General features: G+C 41.6%; 1 protein-coding gene across 6 annotated transcripts in view; it reads left to right on the top strand.

Annotated features, from left to right (window-relative positions):
- The window catches only part of PTK2 (protein tyrosine kinase 2), a 282084-nt gene that overhangs the window by 179775 nt on the left and 79209 nt on the right, over positions 1 to 23100 (top strand). For all 6 annotated transcript variants that reach the window (XM_058564997.1, XM_058565000.1, XM_058564996.1 and 3 more), the window contains one exon: positions 3862 to 3914. In XM_058564997.1, the coding sequence (XP_058420980.1) occupies positions 3862 to 3914 (53 nt within the window). The remainder of the gene's footprint in view (positions 1 to 3861; positions 3915 to 23100) is intronic.

Raw genomic sequence — 23100 nt, 5'->3', positions numbered from 1 at the left:
CCTGGGGGTTTTATGGGAGTCTGGTCACGTCCGTACTGTTGGCCTGGCATGTACAGTTCTAGATGCTCAGAAGGAAAGCAGAGGTTCAACATGAACTCTATTGTTTGTATAAACAGTTTAGGTACAGCAGACCACTCTTATTAGTTAGAGGATGGTGGGAACCCTCCTAAAATCCAAGTTCCCAAACACTAGCCAAGGGCCAGCCTCAAAAAATAGCAGTCTCAGGCCCACTAGGTTAACTTTTTTTTATTTTTTTGGTAAGGAAGATTAGCCCTGAGCTAACATCCGTTGCCGCTCCTCCTCTTTTTGCTGAGGAAGATTGGCCCTGGGCTAACATCTGTGCCCATCTTCCTCTGCTTTTTACGGGACACCTGCCACAGCATGGCTTGGTAAGTGGTGCATAGGTCTGCGCCTGGGATCAAAACCTGCAAATCCCGGGCCGCTGAAGCAGAGTACGCAAACTTAACCACTGCGCCACTGGGCCGGCCCCTACTGCTAGGTTAACTTTTTTCTGCACACCTCCTACCCATCTTCGTCTGACCAGTTTTGCCCATCGTCCATCCATTCTTTGTACTACAGCGTGAGGGAGCTTTCTTAATTAAAGCCATTGCGTGACTTGCTGTTGCACTGAGGATAAATGCAAACACCCTTAAGCTAGCTGGCAGCATCCTGCACGATTGTTCCCCTGCTAGCTCCTCCAGCCTCGTTTCGCCACTCACGCTCTGCTCTTCAGCTACATTGAACTGTTTTCAGTTCCTGGAGTGAACTGTCCTTTCTTTCCCTCCAGGTCTTTTTAAACGCTCTTTCCAGCATGACCCACTCTTCCTCCATCCCCCTTGTCCTCAGTTAGGCCCTGCTCATCTCTCAGGTATCATCCTTCATCACTTCCTCTGGAAATGATTCCCCAGTCCTGGAGAGCATCCCTGTGTGTTTTCCCCTAACACCTTCTACTTTGCCATAGTACTTATCACACTTTAAAAAATTACCTCTTTGCTTGTCCATACCCCTGTGGCCTCGTTGATGGCCAGGGTCATGTGGCATTGTAGGCCTGACACTGGGCAGTATCTGGCACATAATAGGTACACAGTAGCTGTGCAGGTGAGTGGAGGGATGGTAAGACCAGCTTTCTCTTAGCTTTTAGGCAGTGTGTTTCACAAACTCAACAATATTTAATAGATATTTATTAATGTCCCACATCAGGCCAGGAACTAGTGCTCAGAGTATCTTCAACTGTGGAAAGTCTTTAAGAGATGACTTTTGAAGATTAAAACATACAGGAATAATAAAATAGATATAGAAGTGAGTGAAGAAGGTAGTAAGTTAGAAGTGCTAACAGATACTAGAAACACTGAATAAATAAAACAAACTTTAAAAGAGCAGAATTTCCACAAATCATAGAGCAGCAGTTATTATTGCTATTGACCAGAAAAGTGGAAGGCCCTCATACCTGAAAAAAAAGAGGGAGGAAAGGGTTTACAAAGCCTTGAGCAAGGAGATAAATAGGCAGACAAAATCAGAAAATTGCAACTCTCTATCAGAATAGATTAGCGAACACTTAATTATAACTCTAAAGATAAAGGGAAGGAGAACATCAAAAATAAATATAATCACTTCCTTTTAACCACAGCTGCACAGCACATAATGGAATAAGTTGTGACAACAGCAACTTAGAAGGGGAAGGGGAAAGGAATGAAACCTGCTTAGACTAAGGGAACAAGAGGCTATCAGGGAATGGACTATCTCATCTACGAGATCTTTTATACAAACCTCATGGTACTAAATGAAAAATCAGAACAAAGACACAAATGATAAATAAAGAGAAAACTGAGAAAACCATCATAGCCACCAAACTGAATTGGCAGTCCGAAATACACAGGACAAGAAACAAGGGAAATACCGAACAACTGAAAAGCGATAAAACGGCAGCATTAAACCCTCATGTATCAGTAAACACTCTACATGTAAGTGGATTGAATTCCCCAATCAAAAGACACAGAGTGGCTACGTGGATTAAAAAACAAGACCCAACAATTTGCTGCCTCTAGGAAACACATCTCAATTCTAAAGACAAACACAGGCTTAGAGTGAAGGGATAGAAGACAACACTCCAAGCTGATGGCAAACAAAAGAACGCAGGTGTTGCCATATTTATATCAGACAAAGCAGACTTCAAGATAAAAAAGACAATGAGAGACAAAGAAGGACAGTATATAATGATAAGAGGAACACTCCACCAAGAGGACATAACACTTATAAATATATATGTACCTAATACAGGAGCACCAAAGTACATAAAGCAACTATTAATTGACCTAAAAGAAGACATTAACAGCAACACGATAATAGTAGGGGACCTTAACACCCCACTGCCATCAATGGATAGATCAACTAGACAGAAAGTCAACAAGGAGATAGTGGAACTAAACGAAAAACTAGATTAGATGGACTTAATAGATATATATAGAACGCTCCATCCAAAATCAGCAAAATACGCATTCTTCTCAAGTGCACATGGAACATTCTCAAAGATAGACCATATGTTGGGAACCAAGGGAAACCTCAATAAATTTAAGATTGAAATCATGTTAAGCATCTTTTCTGACCATAATGCTATGAAACGAGAAATCAACTACAAGAAAAAAGCTGGGAAAGTGACAGAAAAGTGGTGAAATCCACGCGGTTGTGAGAAGGTTGACCCACAACGGCATACACAAATATGGTGTAGTAGAGGGACACACCCATGTTTTGGCAACAGGATATGGAAGCAGACGACGTAAACTGCTTATGAATGTGTACCCTGTGGCTTCCCAATAAATATGGTTCAAAGATAGTTATGATAAGTCATGTAGCTGCAATAGAAGAGAAACTGGTGAAGTGTTAGAAAGCTACTTTGGTTAAACTTAAAAGATATAAGATTTCAAATACTTAAGGAATTCAATAAAAGGAACACAATTTTACAGCTTTATGCTATAATCGTTAATTATAGAGGCTGTACAGTTGCATATTGAATATTTCTAGTTCTCAAAAATGATATGCTATTTTAAGTTCCAACATTTCCTAGTATAAATTCTATATACTAAGAAAAATTTCTATTTACTACTTCTGTGGTAAATGCTTCTGTATCTGGAAAAAGTTTTCTTTTATAAAAAGATCAAGGTAACTGACATGTGAAGACTATGGGGTTCCTTTTTTCTCTGTGTTTTGTGCTTTCCAAAAATTTTAAACTGAACTATGCTTGCATTTTTTAAATGTTGCTGAAACTTCTGGCCAAAATTTTATTTTGTGTGGGTGCATACGTAAAACTAATGTTGTTGCATCATTTCATGAAACAAGTGACCAGATACATTAAGCTTACCTCTTTCCAGTCTGTAAATAATAATAATGTATATTTAATGTATTACCTGCTTCTTTACATGCTCTAAATGTAAGAAGGACCAGTCATACCACAGTATTTCAAATTATGTTTTAGAGAGCAAATTTCAATTCCAGAGGTTTTTTCCCCCTCTATTTTGTAACTTTTGGGCAATCCCTTGCAGTCTAGCATTTAAATGTAAAATTTTACCCAACCCATGTACACCACATTAAATAGTTTGCAGTGTTGTAAGTGGCTGTCGTGAGTTGCTTTCTCAGAGCAGTTCAGCGTTCCTTCCGTTGTCTGTCTTAATTCTTGATCTTGAAAACGTGACGAAGTCTGGTTAAGTGCCTCAGGGAGTGGAGTCCGATTTTGTAAAAGTCACCCTCTACATTGTGTAGTCTCCATGGGAAATGGCGTGGTCTTCCTGACTCTGGGCAGCCCCGTCAGCGTGAGCATGGTCATCTGGGCCCGAGTGCGGCGCTCACAGCTCTGCTCCTCTCTTACAGGCTGGCCAACAGCGAGAGGCAAGGGGTGCGGACACACGCCGTCTCCGTGTCAGGTGAGAGGCTCAGCCAGAAAACCTCACAGCGAGCGGCGGGGTAGACGCGTTTGCGCCAGGTGTGGTAGGAGGATCCCGGTAGATAGATGTCTGTGTGTTGTTAGTGTGGTCACTCCTAGAATAGCTTATACAATTTAAACAGTCTGACGACCCCAAGGTGCATAACTTGACCACCATTAAATACGTTTAAATCTGGCTCATAGGTTTCTTAGACAAGATGTGTGTGTGACACCAGATTTCTCACCAGATTATGTAGAATTCCAAGTTATTTTTCAGTTTTAATGTCATGTTAATTATATTTAGAGTGAGAATTTTTAGTTTGAAGTTGCCATTATAATTTATCTTTGTAATTCAGGAGAATTTAAGAGAATATGCTTGTATATTTATTGTTTTTTTTGAGTTCAGGAAATGTGAAACATTTTCAAATGGTTTTTGTCTTTCACAATGAACATAAAATGGTGTTTAAATATTGCTTTTTATAAAATACAGTTAAGATACTGGCGTAAGCAGCATCTTAACTATTGCTGGTGTGATGAGTCTGTGTACTTTGCTCGGTATGTTTTCAAAATATATGTGCCTTTTTTCCCCATTTAAACATGTGGAAAATAGAGGAAAGGGGGGGGGAAAGGCATCTTCTAAGGACCCAAGTTTGGTATCCTAAAATACATTCAGTGTGTATACATACATGCAGATATACGTGTATATCTGTACACACACATATATAATCTGTTCTTAGATGTATATGTTACATTTCTAAAATAATAAGTTCCTAATAACTCTAGTATTTGACAGTCTGACTTAGAAGAAACCTAATTCCTCTTAGTTTAATTTACCTTGAGTTAATTTTTCCTGAAATTTAGTTTTGTGTTTTTGCCTAGTTGATGACTGGATACTTTTTTAGTATTCTTACATACAAATGTTACTGCTTATGTTTTTATTGTGCACAAACATCCCACAAGTGCTCTCTCAAGAAATATTTGTGCTTTTATTTATACACTGAGCACAGATGCTCTAGTGATGAATTGTGTGCAACAGATGTGTGTCCGAGTGCCACAGCCTAAGAAGTCATTGTTGGCTTCCTAACGGGGTACAGAGGAGTTGTGAGTGCTGGAGCTTGACCTCTCGTACAGTGTCAGACGCCCGCGGGCTGCGGGGTGCCCAGCATGTTCTGGAATCAGTGGTCAATCATGCTTGCCCATGGCCGTCTCTGGACCCTCCTAACCCCAGCAGTGGCGCGGAGGCACTAAGTGGTGCTCAGCGTTTGCCCTTGTTGGTCTCATCCCTTGTTCAGTCCGTGGTGAGACAGGAGGTTCGGCAGACGTAAACCAGGCCCTCAGGGAGTTTGTATCTAGTTGGAGAGAGAAAGGCCGCCGAGTGCCAGCATGGGGAGTGTGGGGAAGGATTCTGTCTGTCAGCACAGCCTGAGTCCAGAGGAGAGAGCGGTTGCTGGGGGCCAAAGGACGTTCTGTAGTGTGTTCTGTGGAAGAGGTGAGATTTGAGCCAGTGTTGAATAATTCCTGGTAGTGCTCTGGTCCATCTCCTTACCGGGCTGAGAGCAGTTTTAGGAGTGAGGCCCAGGAAGCGCTAACGTCCTTTGCTGCCGTGTGTGCCTCGAAGAGGTGCCACAGTCACTCCAGGTGGAGGAGAGAGCCAAGGCGGCCTCTTAGGTTCGTCAGAACTCTTCAGCTAGTACTGAAGTAAAGTAGGTCCTCACAGAACCTTCAGATCTTGCTCCTTCCCCCTTTTTCCTTATCCCTTTTAATCAATGTCCTCAGTTCTTCAGGTTTTAAACATCAGAGATTTTTTAGCAACTGATCATCATCAAACCTCTGGAATTTTACCTCTCCCAGCCAACCCCTCTCTTATGATTCTGCCTTCATTATTTCTTCCTGCTTATCCCTTAAGTAGAAGTTCATACTTCGGTCCCTTCTCTGTATCAATTAGTTTGATTGCTACCACATGTATTTAATTTAAATCGGCATTCTCTGGTCAGAAACTTTCAGGAACAATTGACAATCCATCAGACAAAGTTTAGGCTCCTCGGCTCGGCCCTCAAAGTCCCTCCATCATCTGTCCACAGCCTCCCTTTCCAGTCCTCCCCTCCTCCCTTCTCCACATTGGTTTTCATCCAAATGCAGCTGGGAATTTTGCTCCCTCCACCCACCTTCTTAGCTCTGTAGTTCTGCTCAAGCTGGTCCGTTGGCTGAGATGTTCGTTTCATCGTCACATGTCTGAGTCTTTCCATTCTTCGAGGTCAGTAATACTGTTTCGTATGTGACTGTCACTCTGGTAATTTACGGATACAGGTAAGGGAAGAACACGCAGTGTGCAGTGGATGTGTAGTGACGGCACTGATTTGTTTAGATGGCTGTGGACGCTCACTCACTCCACCTGCTGCTCACTCACTTCGGTGGAACTGGACTAACAATCTTTATATTTTCCACAAAGACTGTAGAACATAACATCTTACCAGCCTGGTCAGCCAGGAGCCTGTGCCTTAGACTTAACCCATCAGCTATTAGGTTGATACCTAGAAAACCAGTACTGTTACTAAACCCCAAGGTTGTTTCTTTACCCAGCAACCTGGAAACCCTGCAGCATGTGGGTGTGGTACTGTCACTCTGAGGGAGAGAGCCCCACTGCTCCGGATCCCTGCGGAACTCCGCATCTGCTTCCCCCGCAGAGAGTCTGTTCTGTCTCCAGGCTAGTGGGGTGAGGCTGCAACCTGACTCTATGCCTGCCATGATTATATGCTTTTCTGTCATGCTGCGTCTCATTTCACCTCTAACCAACCTTACAAGATGGATATTATTCCAATTTTACATGTCCCATTTTATGTTAATTCAGTCGACAAACACTTATGGGGCCTGTTGTGTGCCAGGCACCATTCTGGATGCTGGGGTATGACAGTGAATAAAGCTAAGCCCGTTCCTTTATGGACTTGACACTGGGGAGGAGATAGGCCAGAGACCCTGAATAAAAATAAAGCAGGTACATCGAGAGCAAGGGGTAGGGCCTGTTTATAACTGTGGTCAAGGAAAACCTCTCTGAGCAGGTGACGGGCGGGCAGGAACTGAATGACGTGAGAGATGCAGTCGTACAAGTCCAGGCACCAGCAGGGGTAGTGGAGAGAGCAGAGGTGGAGGGCTAGAAGTTGCAGTGGGCAGGGTAGTCAAGACTCAGGAGCTTGGCCAAGGTAGCACACAGCCAAGAGGTGACAGGACTCTTCATTAAGCATTCGCTGTGGTATGCGCGGGAGGAAATATTATCTTGATTCATCCCTGTGACAGCCTCACCAGGTCTTTATCATCCCCCGTTTCACAGGTATGAGGAACAGACTTCAGAGAGTAAACAGACTTGTTCAGTGTCACACAGCTTGAAAATGATGGACCTAGGATTGGAACTCGGGTCCTTATTGCCCTCTAGGCCATGTTGCTCAATACCGATTAAGGGAGTTTACCCTAAGTGCAGATGAAGAAGCATTTGGGAAGATGGAGAAAGTGGGACTTGTCTAACTCCCCTGTTTCTGTTCACAACCGAAAAGTTCTTACCTGATTCTTCAAGACCCGGTTCAGATGTTACCACCTCCTAGAAGCCTTCCCTGCCTACTCCAGGATTCCTTCCCCAGAGTTCTCTAGCCCACTGTACATCTCTCTATTGTGGATAATCTTTAAATGGGTATAAGTATTTTAGAAACTTTCTGTCCACTGGACCACAACCCCATCATAGGCAAAGACATGTTCTCTTTGTCAGTTTATTGTCTGGGACATAAGTGCTTAGTAATTGTTTTTAAATAAATCAGTGAATGCCTGAGCAAAGTGTGGAGCTGTGCTGGGACTTAGGGGAATGCATTCCAGGGGTGAGTACTGAAGGAAGAAAGGCAGGGATACTCAGAGCTAGCAGTGGCTTTAAGAGTCACTGGACTCTCACATGATTCCCTCTGAGCTTATCACTGTGAATTGTTCTGGACACTTTCCTAGGAGGTTTTGGACAGGGGGCGTGGAGGCTTGCCAACAGGAAGAATGAAAGTCTGTATAACTTTAGACAGTTTTCAGCTCTTGCTGGATCCTTGGTTGGGAAATAAAGCAATATCCTTACATTCCAGAGACAAGATACCAGGCTCTCATTCATATTTCATTGCAAAGTAAATGTAGTGATTAAATCATCTTCAGTGAGATCACAGTTACAAATGATGTTGACTATATGGAGAATTTATCTTTGAAATCTAGACTAAGTTTCTCTATAAAAGTAAGTATAAGATGAATAGATTTACAAAAATATGTAATAAAACAGTACATTTCCTTGGGCACATTATTCTGAGAGCCTAAAGGAATTTTTCATCCTCATTATTAAGTTTGTAGGAAACTTGTGCTTATTGTAGGGCTCAGGTAGGACTTGGAGCTGAGAGGCCAGTGCTTGTGATAAGGAGTCTGTCAGTGTGATCAGAGGGGGTGGCCTGGACCAGGCATGGGTGCTGGAGCAGTGTTTGTTGTATGGGTGAAATTTCCCCAGGCGTACAGATACCTCCAAGGAAAATCAGTGAATAAAGCTGAATTTTAAATGTTTCGAAGGCATAAACTCTGGTTTTTGGTTGGTTGGTGTTTGTGTTTTAGGGTTTTGTTTTGTTTTTTAATAACCAGGCCCTTAAGCTGTAAAACCTTAAATGTGACCGGAAATACAGGGTAACATGTGATGATAATGCCGATACGTGGTGCATATGGCTCTTGTTAAGTGTTTGAATTATACACGGTAGGAATGGAGATTGAAAACCATTTTCCCTTTTGTATCTCTGTCGTGGAGACCAAGGTAATGACCTTTTCTGTCAGTAGAAATGTTTGGTTTGATTGTTTCTGCTGAGCCCTTTGTGATGAACAAATAAATCCACCACTTTGTGATGATACTTTTTCAGTATTTGTTGCAAATTTAACAAAAAATTTTTTTTTACTTTGTAACAGATTCTTTTGGTTTAGTTGTTAATCATGCAGCATCATTTCGTTTATATGAGATTACTTATAGGTTTTTGAAGTTAGTGACTGAAAATTATTCTAAACTAAAATATGCTTAACAAAATAAATATTATTTGCATTAAACTGCTTCATTACAAATTCTAATACAACTACTTTATATAGGCAAAAGTAGTTTTTAAACTGTCAAGCTCTGTAAAATACATGGTGGTATGTATACAGTCCATAATAATTATTGTATTTTTTCTCTTTTTTCCCAGGGTCTCTGAAATACTAGGGCTGTTATTCATTCATGGCTGTGTCACTGCTTTGTAAATATAAGTAGTTATTTGCCTATGAATGAGCTCAGAGAGTATGCCTGGCAGATTCACATGCATTATCTTGTTTAAACCTCAGGACAGTCTTCCTTGTAATATTTCCACTTTACAAATGAGGAATTAAGAGTCAGAGATGAGGTGGCTTGGCCTGGTTCATATAGTAGTAAGTAGTAGAGTCTGATTAAAACCTAGATCTTGGGCTCCAAAACCCTTGTCTTTACATTAGACCACACTGAATCATTCGGAAAGCTTGATGACGTTCATGTGTGGAAAGGAGGAATACCTTGGAAGAGTTTGGGTGTGATTCCATTGTAATTTTTTCCTCCATTTATCAGGAATAGCATAGTACTGACTCATTTCTGATGCTCTTCAGTTAAAATTCAAACGTCTGCCCTGTATTCAAGCTTGAAAGAGTTTCTTTTGTCTGGTGTACATCCTAGTTTCACTTTTGATGATGTTGTGATTTACGAGGTAGTCTCTGTCTACTGCTGAAAGCTTGATTGAAACGCTAGCTTTTAGGAATAAAAAAAAAATTAATCAAATCAATGCTACTGATTACTTTTATGTGCACAAAGTGGTAAGTATTGGGGGGTTTTGACATGTTACTGGAAATTCTTCAAATTTCAACAGTCATAAGTAGGATTCTGTAGTCAATCCAGTGTTAGGAGAGACTTTAGCCGCTGATAGGCTTACAGCTGTCTCTGTGGGTGTGGACGGGACGGCTGATCGTGCTGTGCATGAATACAGAAGTGAGTCATCAGAATACCCCACTGTGCTGCCTCCTTTCTCCTAGCCCACCCTCTCCCACCATTATTACATCGTTTGAACTCTCTTTGCCTCTGTTGAGATTTGAGGGAGCTACTTAATCATGTCCTTCTCCTTTCTGGTTTCTAAAGGAGTTGAGAAAAATACTCTGGAGTCACATAGGTACTGAAATAGCTACATCCTGTGTTATAAAGTAGCATCCCCAAGAAGGGCCCAGAGCCAGACTGGCTTCCTATTCCTCACCCGTGAATTGGACTTAACCAGTCATTGGCAGACGTGTAGATAGACTCTTGGAGGCCCCCCCTGGCAGGGAGCAGCCAGAGACACTCAGTTGAAAAAGAGCCCAAATGAAAAGCAGAGCAACAGTGAGCACAACAAAAGTCTGAAGAGCATATTTATTTTTACAACTCTCCAGGCTACACAAATCTGTTCCCTGAGCCCTGTGAACTTGGTTCCCAGAATAAAGAGTATGCCCACCTTCTCCCTAATTGCCCCCACATAATAAGGGGCAATACACTGCTTCTTGAGAGACTTTGAACAAGAGTGTATTTTTGTCTACATGAAGTTATGCTTCACAGTGGGCAGTGTTTGGGTATACTTGGCTTATGAACCTTCTTAATCCTCTGGCTAACATTATTAACACAATAATGAATAAACGTTAATAATTTTTTAAAAATCTATTACTAAAATACAAGAACCCCAAGTATCATCTTGCTAAATATAAAAACAAATGTGCTAACATCAAAAGGCCCACTTATTTTTTTCTTCACAGAGAAAAATTTTAAAGGAAGACTTGAAACTTTTAAAATATAAATTCTAGAATTTGATCTCAAGGCTCTTCCCCCCTAGTTTGTAGCATGTCATGGCTGCATAATAATTGTGGAACTTATTAAAATCAAACCGGGGCCGGCCCCGTGGCTTAGCAGTTAAGTGCGCGCGCTCCGCTGCTGACGGCCCGGGTTCGGATCCCGGGCGCGCACCGACGCACCGCTTCTCCGGCCATGCTGAGGCCGTGTCCCACATACAGCAACTAGAAGGATGTGCAGCTATGGCATGCAACTATCTACTGGGGCTTTGGGGGAAAAATAAATAAATAAAATCTTTAAAATCAAACCGCATGAGTCAAGACAAATATATTTGATACTTTTACCAGCAAGAAGCCATATGAATGAATGGATATTGTTATGCTTCTGAATTTTGAATTTCTTTAACTTTTTGTCGTGGGAGATTTCAAACATATACGGCAGTGGAGAGAATACAATTGTATAATGACCCTCCAAGGACTCCTCACCCAGATTCTGTAGCTACAAACGGACGGCCAGTCTTATTTCATCTCCACCTCCGCCTGCTTACACAAACACATGTTCCCACAGTGATTGTTGTAAAGCACATCTAAGGCATATTTCATCTATAAATATTTCTAAAAGATAAGGACTCTTCCTAACAATATTATCATATTGCAAAAAGTTAACAGTAATTCCTTAACACCAGCTATCCAGTTAGTGTTCCAGTTTCCCTGATGACCACATTTTCACACTTGGTTTCATACAGTCAAGAGTCAAACAAACAGGCTGGTTGAACTTGGCTTGCTGCATCTCCTGTCTCCCCCTATATCTGTCAGCTAGGTCTCCTCCTTTTTTTTTTTCTTTTTTTTTAATTGCAATGTATCTGTTGAAGAAATTCTGTCACTTATCTGTTGTTCCCCACTCTCTGGATCTGGCTGATTATGTCTCTGTGACATTGAGTTGAATGTGTTCCTCTCAGGGCCCTATATTCTTGTGTTTCCTATTAGCTGGTCGTTAGGATTGAGAGAAGTTTGATTAGATTTGGGCTCAATGATTTGTTTCGTTTTTACAAGAACATACCATAGGTGATATACATAACATCTGACTGTCTCTCTTTGTGACATTAGGACTGATTGGTGGATTTGGTCAGTGTGTGATCCATCCATTATAAAGTTCCTGTCAGCGTTTTACCTGTTGGCTTTAGCAGCTACTGACATTCATGCCTAGATTTCATTAGGGGCCACAAAATGGCAACATGTGAGTTCTGTCATGTCTTCTTCATTTATTTGGCTATTGTACTTCTAAAGACCACTTTCCCTCAGCAGCTGTTCAGTTACCCTGAGGAATTGTTCCTACTGGAAAGACAAGAAAACTGCCTTATTCTTTTTATTTGCCAGTTTTTAAAATAATGAGTTGCCTCCCTAGCCATATGTTGTTGTTCTGTGGGGTTTTCTTCTTTAACCATCATTATGAATCTGTGGGTTTTTATCATTGTAGGTGAGGGGGTTCCCCTGAGCCGCCTGGTTGGGTGATTTGCTGGAAGGACTGTTTTCCCAGAACACAAGTCTCACCCTTCCAGGGATCTCATTGTATTTCATGCCCTAACTATGCTGGTGACTTCCAAGCTGTCGTCTCTGTTCTGTATTCTTCCCTGAACTCTAGACTCTTGCAGCCAACTGCCTCCTCACCCTGTTGGCTCTCATGTCTAGTGAGCATCTCAAACTTAACATATTCAAAACTGAGCTCCTGATCCTCCCTCCAAGCATGATTCTCTCACTCTTCTCCTCTCAGGAGGCAGCAGTTCCTTCCTTCTGGTTGATCAGACCACAATGTTTGGGGTTATTTTTGATGCTACTCTTCTTTCTCCTCCCGTATCCAATCCATTGGCAAATCTCGACTGGCTCACAGGGCCGGCCCCGTGGCTTAGCGGTTGAGTGCTCGCGCTCCGCTATTGGTGGCCCAGGTTCGGATCTGGGTGTGCACCCACTCATCGCTTCTCCAGCCATGCTGGGGCGGTGTCCAACGTACAGCAGCTGGAAGGATGTGCAGCTATGACATACAGCTATCTACTGGGGCTTTGGAGAGAAAAGGAGGAAGAAAAGGAGGAGGGTTGGTGGTAGATCTTGGCTCAGGGCCGGTCTTCCTCAGCAAGGAGAGGAGAATTGGCATGGATGTTAGCTCGATGGATGTTAGCTCGGGTCTGATCTTCCACACAGACACACAGACACACACACACACACAATCTCGATTGGCTCAATCTCCCAAATATATTCACAGTCCATCTTTCCATGCAAGTACCCTTGTTCAGGTCACATGACTCTCCACCTGGATTAGTGCAGTTGCCTTGCAGTTCTCCCTGCCCACCTCTGCAGAGCCCACCTGTGTTTCTGATGTTTGCTTTGCCCCAGCTGGTCTTCTCCGATTGTGCCCCGCCCTCTCCCTCTGCTCCTGGAAGGCTTTTTGTGAATGATCCTTCGGTATTTAGAGTTGCAGCCCCAAAGGAAAACACTCCCTGGCCCACTTCTCCTGTTTTTCTCCATAGCACTTATATGTTGACATACCACGTAATTTACTTACTTTGTTTATCATCTCTTCCCCATCCTAGAACATAAGCTCAATAAGGTAGGAGTTTGAGGGCCTGTTGCACTGCTGTCACCCCTGCATCTACACGGTGTACCTGGCTCATAGTAGGTGTTCAACAAATGTCATTCATCATCTTGAATAAAATAATTTATCTTGAATAAAATAAAAGAAGGGTCCTAACACCTTTTTTTATAATGTGGAATAATGTTCTTGGTATTACTCAAGAAAAGTTATATTTTTAAAAAAATTATTTACTTTTTAAGTTAATGTAAAGAATATTCAGCTCAGTTTAGAAATAAAATAAACAGTAGAAGAATAGGAATAGCTGCCACTTACAGAGTGGTAGCCCTGTGCCTGGTGTCCAGGGAGTCCTCTCTGCAGCCCTTTACTTAAGGAAGCTTATATTACCTCATTTACAATCAGAAAACAGAAGCAGAAGTTGGATAACTTTTCCAAGGTCAGAGAGTAAGTAGTGGAGCCAGCAGTATCCGAATCCAATACATGCACCTTGTATTTTCATTTTTCCGTAAGTTCACACTTAGAGAATGGTTGTAAGAAGAGTAAAGTGAAGTCTTATACATTCTTTACTCAGATTCAGCATGTGTTGATTGTGGCCCACTTGCTTTATCCTTTGATCTGTTTTTTTCTTTGAACCATTTGAAAGCAAGTTGCAGACGTAGTGTGCCCCTTTACTTATAAATATTTCAGTGTATATTTCCTAAGACCAAGAATATCCTCTTATACAATCACAGAGTAATTATCAAAATCAGGGAATTTAATACTGATAGAATGCCCTTATCTTTTCCAAGTCCATGTTCTTATTTCATCCCAACAACGTCCCACATACAGTCATGTGTCCCTTAATGACGGATACGTTCTGAGAAATGTGTCATTAGGTGATTCTGTGGCTGTGCAAACATCACAGAGTGTGCTTACACAAACCTAGATGGTACAGCTTGCTACACACCTAGGCTGTATGGTACCAATCTTATGGGACCACCATCATATATGTGGTCCATTGTTGACCGAAACTTCATTATACCACACATGACTGTAGTCTTGCCCCCTGCCCCCTCCTCCCCTGCAGTCCAGAAATCCATTTAGTCTGACACAGTCATTCAGTTTTCACGTTGTTAACCAATAACCACAGAAAGCTGTAGTCTCTTGAGTCATCATGTAGGAAATTGAGTATGTGATTAGGGTGGCTTTTCAAATCGAGGGAGGAAGATGAAATAGTAATTAAATGTGGTTGGAATCACAGCATACCATTTGAAAACATTACTAAATTGTATGTTTCAGTTTTTCTCGTTTGTGCTCCTAACATGTTGATAATCTCCATAAGTTGTTGTCATCTTGATGCTGACCTGTGCTCCCCCTAGGCCCACACCTAAAGTCCTGATCTTTCTTGATGGTATCCTGTGGATCTGCGGTTGAATTCTGCATGCCACCTGTGTCTTTTCTGTCACATGTTCCGTGCATCCCTTGTTCTGGCTTCGTTTTGACATAATCCGCTGTGGCCCTTTCCATGCTGTAACTGTTGCTTCTCTGTTTACTGAGCTTTGTGCTCCTGGAGGGCTGGGACATGTCTTGTTGATCTGACAAGTGCCTGCTATAGAGAGAGTTGACTTTCAGATGAGTTTTAAGTATATGAATGAACAACCTGTGTATTCAGACACCTTCATCACCAGGTAATTTATTTAGGGTCTATGAGTCTGTCTGTCTTAATGATTTGGGGCAAATTGCTCGTAAAGCTCTTTCACAAATCAGGATCTGCTAGTTTTCTGCAATTGTTTTCTTTATGGTTGAATGTTAGATGTTCACAAGAATCTTGAATTATTTATTGGTCTCTGTTTTTGTCTTATTTCCTTTGGTTTCAGTTTGATTATTTGTAGAGATACTTGTACCTTCACTTGGCTGCCTCTGCGGAGCCAGAAAACTCTCCTTATGTCTTGCTAAAAAGTTTCTATATCTAGTGCTAATCGTTGGTAAAAGAGGAAATTGCATTTTAAAATATTAATATGTTTTTTTAAAACTCAGGTCAATCATAGTAAGAAATTGTGTGCCAATGGTCAAATAAAAGCATTGCAATTTTGTATTTATTTTTATAGATAATGCCTTAAAATGTAACATATGTTTTCTTTTATATTGAAATAATTTGTTTCTATTTTTCTCTTTCCTCCTCCTGCCTCTTTATAAAGGAGTCAGTCACTGCCAGCATAAAGTTAAGAAAGCTAGGCGCTTTCTCCCTTTGGTCTTCTGTTCCCATGAACCTCCTCCTACGGGTACTGCACTCATATTTGCCCAGGCTCTCTTATTAACCAGAGCGCCCCAGGCAGCGGATCTAACCAGATGCTTGTGGACTGTTCTGAGCAGAGTATACCTTTATTGAGTGTCGGTGTATGTGCTATCCACTGCCCAGCAGCGATACGAGGGGGCGAGGGTTTGCGCTGACTGGGCTGCTCTCCTGATAGATAACGTTTTGTTTGCCTGTTTGCTGGTTTTTAAATGCATGACTGGGTGAGAAGTAGCTTCCCAGTTTCATTTGTCTCAGTGGTTTACCCCAGGGGCCAGCAGGTACCACATTTGCATCATGAGTTTCTTAATATAGCATGCAACTGAATGCTAAATGAAGAGAATGGTCAGAGCGAGCACCACTGGTCTGCTTTCCACGGTTTGGGAGCAGATATTCAGGGATGCTGCAGAATAGGGGCACCCAGGACACTTGGAGAGTTTTCCAGGAAAGCAAAGATTATTTGTAATAATTGAAATAGGAATTTCTCCAAACACTGTATAAATTTAAATGGAAATTTGACTCGTCAGCAGAGCTTCAAGTGCTGTCCTCCTCGAAGCTTATGTGCTGGGCCTGGCCTACCGCTGCCTCGTGCCAGAACCCCAGCGGCTGACGGGAAGAGCCACACTGAGGGCTGGCCCCTGGTTACCATTTATAGTGCACATGAATGACTTGTTTGTTTTCATTTTTATCTGAGAGGATACAAATTACCTTTAGGGAGGTAGAAGCCGTTTTTAACATTTAATTGTGAGAGACAATCCAACTAATTTTGCTTAGTGTGCTAGAAACCAACTTAAACTCTGCAGTGCTGCTATGTACCTTTGTATAATGTGTTGATAGCTTAAAACTCAGCATAATGCCCTTACATCAAGTAAACACGCTTACTACTACAATCTTTCTTTTGCCTTTTGAATTAGAGCTTGGGGGGTAATTTTTTGTTTTCCTTACGCTTTGATTTACTTGTCATTTTAATAGTGTGTTTCCTCTCTCCCCTCTTCCCTCTCCTCTCTCCTTCCCTCTGTTCCTACTGCCCCCTTTCTTTGCATGCCACCTGGATCTGCAGATGAAATTAGTGGGGACGGTAATATTTATTTTCACATTTGTGTTACTAATGTGAAATAATTATTTATTGATATAAATATAGTTCAGTATTAATGAAAGGCAAAATGTGGTTTTGATCCAACAAACAAGTGTGAAAAAATGATGGTGTGAACAAATGACCTCTTAAAAGTTGTTTAGAGCTTTGACATGGAAAGGATAACTGTCAGTTTCTTTATCACATCTCTGTGGTACATTTGAGTTGTATATATTCATAGGGAATTTTTTAGATTTCATTATTGAAACTTTAGAGTTGTAGAAAAATTGTCAAAATGGAATCATTCAGCAAAATTACTCATATTTGAAAGCAGTAAATGATAGAGATCTATACACTTATTTCCCATGAACAGTGTATATATATAATAATTCTTGGTTTGAGAGTGAGGTAGTGGAAAGGAAAGAATGAAAAGTGATTTTTAAGAGTCACACAAACTAAAGTAATTAGAGAAATATCAGCAATAGTGATAATGACTATTTTTCAGGCAATTGAGAAAAGCACTTCATAAGCTAGAAATTTGAAAGTCACGTGAGCGTCTTCAGTTTCCCACTTACGTCCTGTACTGCCTGCATGAAACTTTAGTCTCTTTTATGCTAAAGGAGTAAGATTTTATAAACTAAAATTGAGGGGGAATTGCATTTTTTCCTCATGATTAAATGAAAGAATGTTTTTACTGACAATTTCATCAGTGCTCATTCTTGTGATAGGATTGGTAACTTGAGCATAATGAGCAAAGCACTTGCAGTGAAAGATCCTAGCTAAATATCACTTTGGGAAAGTGTTTCTTCTTCATGGGACTTGCACCAGAAGATGTGAGCTTCATTCTGGGCTGACTCCTTGGTAGTAACTAGTTAGCAGCTCCTCTCATGGAGAGTTTCCTGGGTGCAGGCACTTTACCAGGTGGCTCATAATTCCCACAGCAGGGCTGCAGCATCACTGGGGCTTGTCTTCACTCTTGTCAGGTGAGCTAACTGAGGATCAGAGGGTGGAGAGACCAGATAGTCCAGGGCCGCTGGCGATGAGTGGTCAGGTCTCGGACTCCAGCCTCACGCTTTCCCCACCGCCCCATCCTGTCACCAGCTGACTAGTTGAGTGATCTTGAGCAAACTGCTCCTGTGTCTTCATCTGTAAAAGGAATCAGTGGTTGTTGTGAGGATTACTATAAGAGCATAAAAATTTAAACAAATGTCTATAAAACAAGTGGTTATTACCACATTATTTATGTAACAAAAACACTCGTACATTTTCCCCACGTTTGAATTTCCCAATACTATGAATTAGACAGGGCAAGTATTATTATCCCCATTTTACAGAGGAATGAGCTAAGCCATAAGGGTTTATTTAATCACTTGCTCTAGGTCAGGGGTCCACAAATAGGCCCATGGGCCAAATACAGCCCACTTCCTGTTTTTATATTGCCCTTTGAGCTAAAAATGATTATTACATTTTTTAATGGTTAGGGGAAAAATCAAAAGAAGAATAGTATTTGTGGCATCAAAACTATATGAAATTCAAATTTCAGTGTCCCTAAATAAAGTTTTATTAGAACCTCGTCACACCAATTTGTTTACATGTTGTCGTGTCTGCTCACCCAGGGTAATTTGAACAGCAGAGTAGAGTGGTTGCAGCAGAGACTGTATGACCAGCAAGATCTAAAATATTTACTGTCTGACCTGTTACAGAGCGTTTGCCAACCCCTGGTCCAGGTCGTATTGTTAGCTAATATTAAAGAGCAAATGTGGGCCCTGCCTGGCTTCCTAGGAAAGAACTCTTCTCACTGCTTCCCGATGCCTCTGGGGTTAATGGTATGTCTCAGTTATCTAGGTGGTTGGATAAGAAGCTGTGAAATTGGTTAGTCCCACTGAATTACCTAAGTAATCTAGTCACTGTAGAGATATTACCATGTGGGATGATGACTCATTCAGACTGCCTGAGGGCAGCAAGGAGGCCGCTGAGGAGAACAAGTCGTTGGAATTGCAGGTGTCCAGGCCAAGGCACAATCACCACTGGGGGAAAGAGCCACCATTTCTTATGTCTTGCCAGGCAAGTAGAGGAGATGTGGCGACAGAATCACATTGTCTTCCCCTTCTGTGGGAAGTTTGGCAGGTTGTTAGCACTTGAGAAGTTTGTGAGCCTGATGGCTTTTGTGCTGTTCCTTTAATTTACAACCAGGTGATGATATCCGTTGTCCACCGACACATCCCTCCCAGACTCCCAAATGACCCTCTTCACAGTGACTTCAGAGGTATCGGGCTCTTAATGTGACAGAGCGTGAGCCTTTGACGTCATGTGTGCGTATCAGTGTGTTCATTAGTGACTTGACTGTGTCTCTTTTCACCTTGCTTTAAAGTGAGAACTTAGTACTTTCCTCTCCTAATTTCTGAGCTATCATTGTCTGTCCTTTTAATGTCTTCCTGTCATTTTTATTTTACCGCATAATGTGATACCAAACCTTTCAAATTGTAATGTTGTGCAAGGTTTTAGAAGTCTCCTTTTTTTTTTTTTAATGTTTATTTTGAAATATGTAACTCATGGACCAGGCATCCTTGGAGATGAAATTGTCTCCCAAGTATGCAGGCCCACATGAACCTTCCTGTGAGCATCCCTGGAGCAAAACTGTGCCCATGTTGGGGGGATGTCCCAAAATATCCCTCCGGGAACGTTCCCTAGTTGCGTAGCATAGGGTATCTGGTCTCACAAATACAAGTCCCCGTAAACTTTGTGGAAGATAATAAAGAATAAAGCATGGAACTTCACATTCACAGCCCAGGTCTGTGCTAGAGTGCTGTTCTGAATACCAGCCCACCACTGGCTCTGGGACCTTGAGAAACTTCCGTAGCCTCTGGGTGCCTCAGTTTCCTGCCTTTGAAGCAAGGATGATGGTAACAGTACCACCTCATAGGATTTTTCTGAGAATTAAATGACAATATATGTAATTGTCTATAACAGTGTCTGGCATGTTTTGGTAAGCTCTCGATACTATTGGTTGTATTCATCTTTATTAAGTAGAGAATGCAGATCTAGCTTCCTTTATTTGCACCCAGATCTTTGAACCTATTTCCTTTTTCTTTTATATATTTTCCCTCTAGCATGCCATTATTTTGGGGGCCCAGGCAGTTTCAGGCTGGGCTCCAATTTTTCAGGGGCCCTTGAGTATGTAAAAATACCTCTTATATCAGTGTTGTACAGTTCCATAATCCTAAAAGCCAAGAAAGAAAAATAGAAAATAGAACCAAATCAATATCAAGTGTTCTTGGAGAAATTTGCCAGCTGTTACCACTTGAGACTCCTGTGTAGAAAGTTACAGTAAAAGTTTTGTAGGTCCATGTTTCTTCAACAGTGTTGACTCTGCTCTGTAAGAACCAACTCATGAAGGGCACAAGCACCCTTGCAATAAAAATTCTCTGTTCATATTATGTCACAACACATATCTACACTCCAAATATTATGATAATTCCTAGATGGCTTTGACTATCCCCAAAGGTTTTATATAGAATTCACATAGCATAAAAAGAAAAGAATTATATGGTCTTTTTTGTAATTTTACGAATTAATTGAAGTGTAGGCAACTTGATTTTTCCCACGTCAGTTTTGTGTGCTAGCCTGATATATATATTAGCCATTTTATTTTTACTCCTTCAGAATTGTTTCAGAGATTGGTATCTCTACTGAGGGTTTTATAAAAAGAGGCAATCCTAGAAGCCATTACAGTCAAACCAAGTAGGCTGATGGAGAGTCTCAGCAGGCGGGTTCCTTCCAGAGAGCCCTCAGAAGAAGCCAGACAGCAAGGAGCTACCGTTTCTCGATCGTGTTATGTGCTGGGCCACACCTCAACTTGATATGCATCTCCTGTAATCCTCATAACAACCCTGCAAGGTGGATGTGTTCTCATTTACACATGAGGGCACAACTAAAGCACAGACAGGTGAAGAGACTTCTCAGGGTCAAGCAGGACACCCCCAAACATGTGGGTGTGTGCCTCATCCCGTGTGTTGCAGCTCTGCCCTTTCCCGTCCACGCAGCCTTGCACAGGCTACTTGGCTTCCTGGCCTCAGTTTCCTGGCTCTGCAGTCCCCTCACTGCATTGCAGTGCACTGGTTCTTTTTGTTTAGAGAGTATTTACTGAGGTCTTCTCTGTGCCAGGCACTGTTTTAGATGCTGAGAACATAGTGGTAAACAAGACACACAAGGGCTCTGCTCCCATGGCGTCTCTGTCCTGGAGAGAGTGACAGACAGTCGACAAGGAAACAAAGGACTGTCAGACAGTTTGTAGTGATAGGTACCAAGGAAGATAAAATAGGCAATGTGATTAGGAGTAATAGGGGTGGGGGAAAATTAGTTTGAGACGGGGTCTCTCAACAGGTGACACTTTGGCCGAAACCGGAATTGGCTCTGAGCCAGCATGAGCTTTAGCACGTGGTCAGCCCTTAGTTTAAGAGGTCACTGCTTTGCTGTCAGGGCAGTTTCCTACCCTTCTCCATTCAGGCAGCAGGCGCCTGTTACCCGAGGAGGCTTGTGGATACCGGCCCCTGACAGCCATGTGAAGCTTCGGTGCCTGTAGAGTAGATAGGTCCATAACATCTGCTTAATAAAGCTAAGAGCCAAGGGCAGGAGTTGTTGAAGATTCTTGAGCAATTCCGGTAACAGGGCAGCTGCGAGAAGGGAAGCGGAGGAGGGAGGTCTGAGCAGCTTTTACTGCCAGCATCCTGCCATCTCAGGGTCAGCTGATGTGTTTTGCCTCTAAAGATATGTGCATTGTATGAAAGAAGGCAGTAAGGGTGGCATCTGTTGTTTCTGGAAATTCAAGCTTAGTTGCATTAGCTTTCTTAGTGGCATGAAATTGAGCTTGTTAAATGATAGAATAAAGAGAGTAAGTGGTTAGCAAGTGTCCATTTGGATAACTTGTGTTGCCTCCACTGACTTAGCTATTAAAGTGGATCCCCCCCCCACTTAGTCCTTTTTCTTACAAGTGCTTTAGTAGCTCCCTTCTGTTCCCAAATTTCATTTCACAATGTCTTTTGTTAAGCCATCTTACACAAAAGCAAAGCTTATGGGCCTAGAACATGCCAATTTATTGTTCTTAGTATTAAGTGAAAGCAGGATAAGAGGGAGAAGCATAGGAATAGAAGAATGTGAGGTCTGGAGTAGATTACATTTCTTTCTTAAATCTTGTAAGTAGTAGTATTTATAAACATGTAGGAATAATAGTACGTTATCTATCTGTCATATAGGACTTATAAATAGTTTACATTTGCTAAGTGTTTTAAGGAGAATTGATTTATTGACTTTACATTCTGCCAGCCAGCTGAAATTTTTTTTACTTTAGTCACTTTTAATGATTACAAATTAAGAAACAAATTCCTCCAGTCACTCTCCAGCAGTATGTGGAACGGTTGATATCCTAGTGACTGTAAACTATATATATTCTCTGTTTTCTTTGGTTTCTATAATTTTAATATCTGAATGAAGTAATAATGGCAGCATAGAAGAAAGAACTTTTACCTTAGTTTCTCTGGGGTTAAAGGTGGATGCCAGGTTAAATTTTCAAAATAGAGCTCTCTTCAAATGGTAATTCAGAAAGTACTGCCTTTCCTTGCCTGGCCCAGCCACTTAAATCCTTATGCATGGAACAACTAAAGGTTTTCCTTTTTCCAGAAAGAGAAAAACAGACAAGACTTATATGATTTTTCAGCGTAATTGTTAGCCAAGTGAGTGGTTGTTTCCTTTAGGTGGGTTTTTCCCCCATTAACATGGTGGTGGGGACCGGCCCGGTGGCGCAAGTGGTTGGGTGCACGCACTCTGCTGCAGCGGCCCGGGGTTCGCTGGTTCGGATCCCGGGCACACACCGACGCACACTTGTCAAGCCATGCTGTGGCGGCATCCCATATAAAGTGGAAGAAAATGGGCACGGATGTTAGCCCAGGGCCAGTCTTCTCAGCAGGAAAAAAAAGAAAAAAAAAAAGAGGAGGATAGGCAGATGTTAGCTCAGGGTCAATCTCCTCACACACACAAAAAAAAAAACCATGGTGGTGGATTTTTAAGTTACTTACTGAAAGGAGTAAGTAGAAACATTGGGACTCCTTGACATTACCTCAATAAAGAACTGATTTTCATATGCTGTTTGTTCTCATTTTATTCTTTTTGGTAGGTTTTTTTACCCTGTGACATTAATGTATACTCTTCAAATGTCTGAGTGAAAAAGTTATGAGAGAGAAATTCCTGGGTTGCTTTCACCCTGAACAGATGAAATAAGTTGGCCCAGTTAATCTCTTCAAAAATTGGGATGCCGTTTTTGTTTTCTAAAGGAGAACGTTCAGATTATGCTGTAGAATCTAATTATGAATAATATCAGATACTATGTTTTTGAGATACCAGTCTTGTTTGGA

Source organism: Diceros bicornis, chromosome 21, assembly GCF_020826845.1.
Source record: "Diceros bicornis minor isolate mBicDic1 chromosome 21, mDicBic1.mat.cur, whole genome shotgun sequence".
Taxonomy (NCBI): Eukaryota; Metazoa; Chordata; class Mammalia; order Perissodactyla; family Rhinocerotidae; genus Diceros; species Diceros bicornis.
Note: the sequence above shows the minus strand (reverse complement) of the source record. Positions and strands in the feature narration are given on the sequence as shown.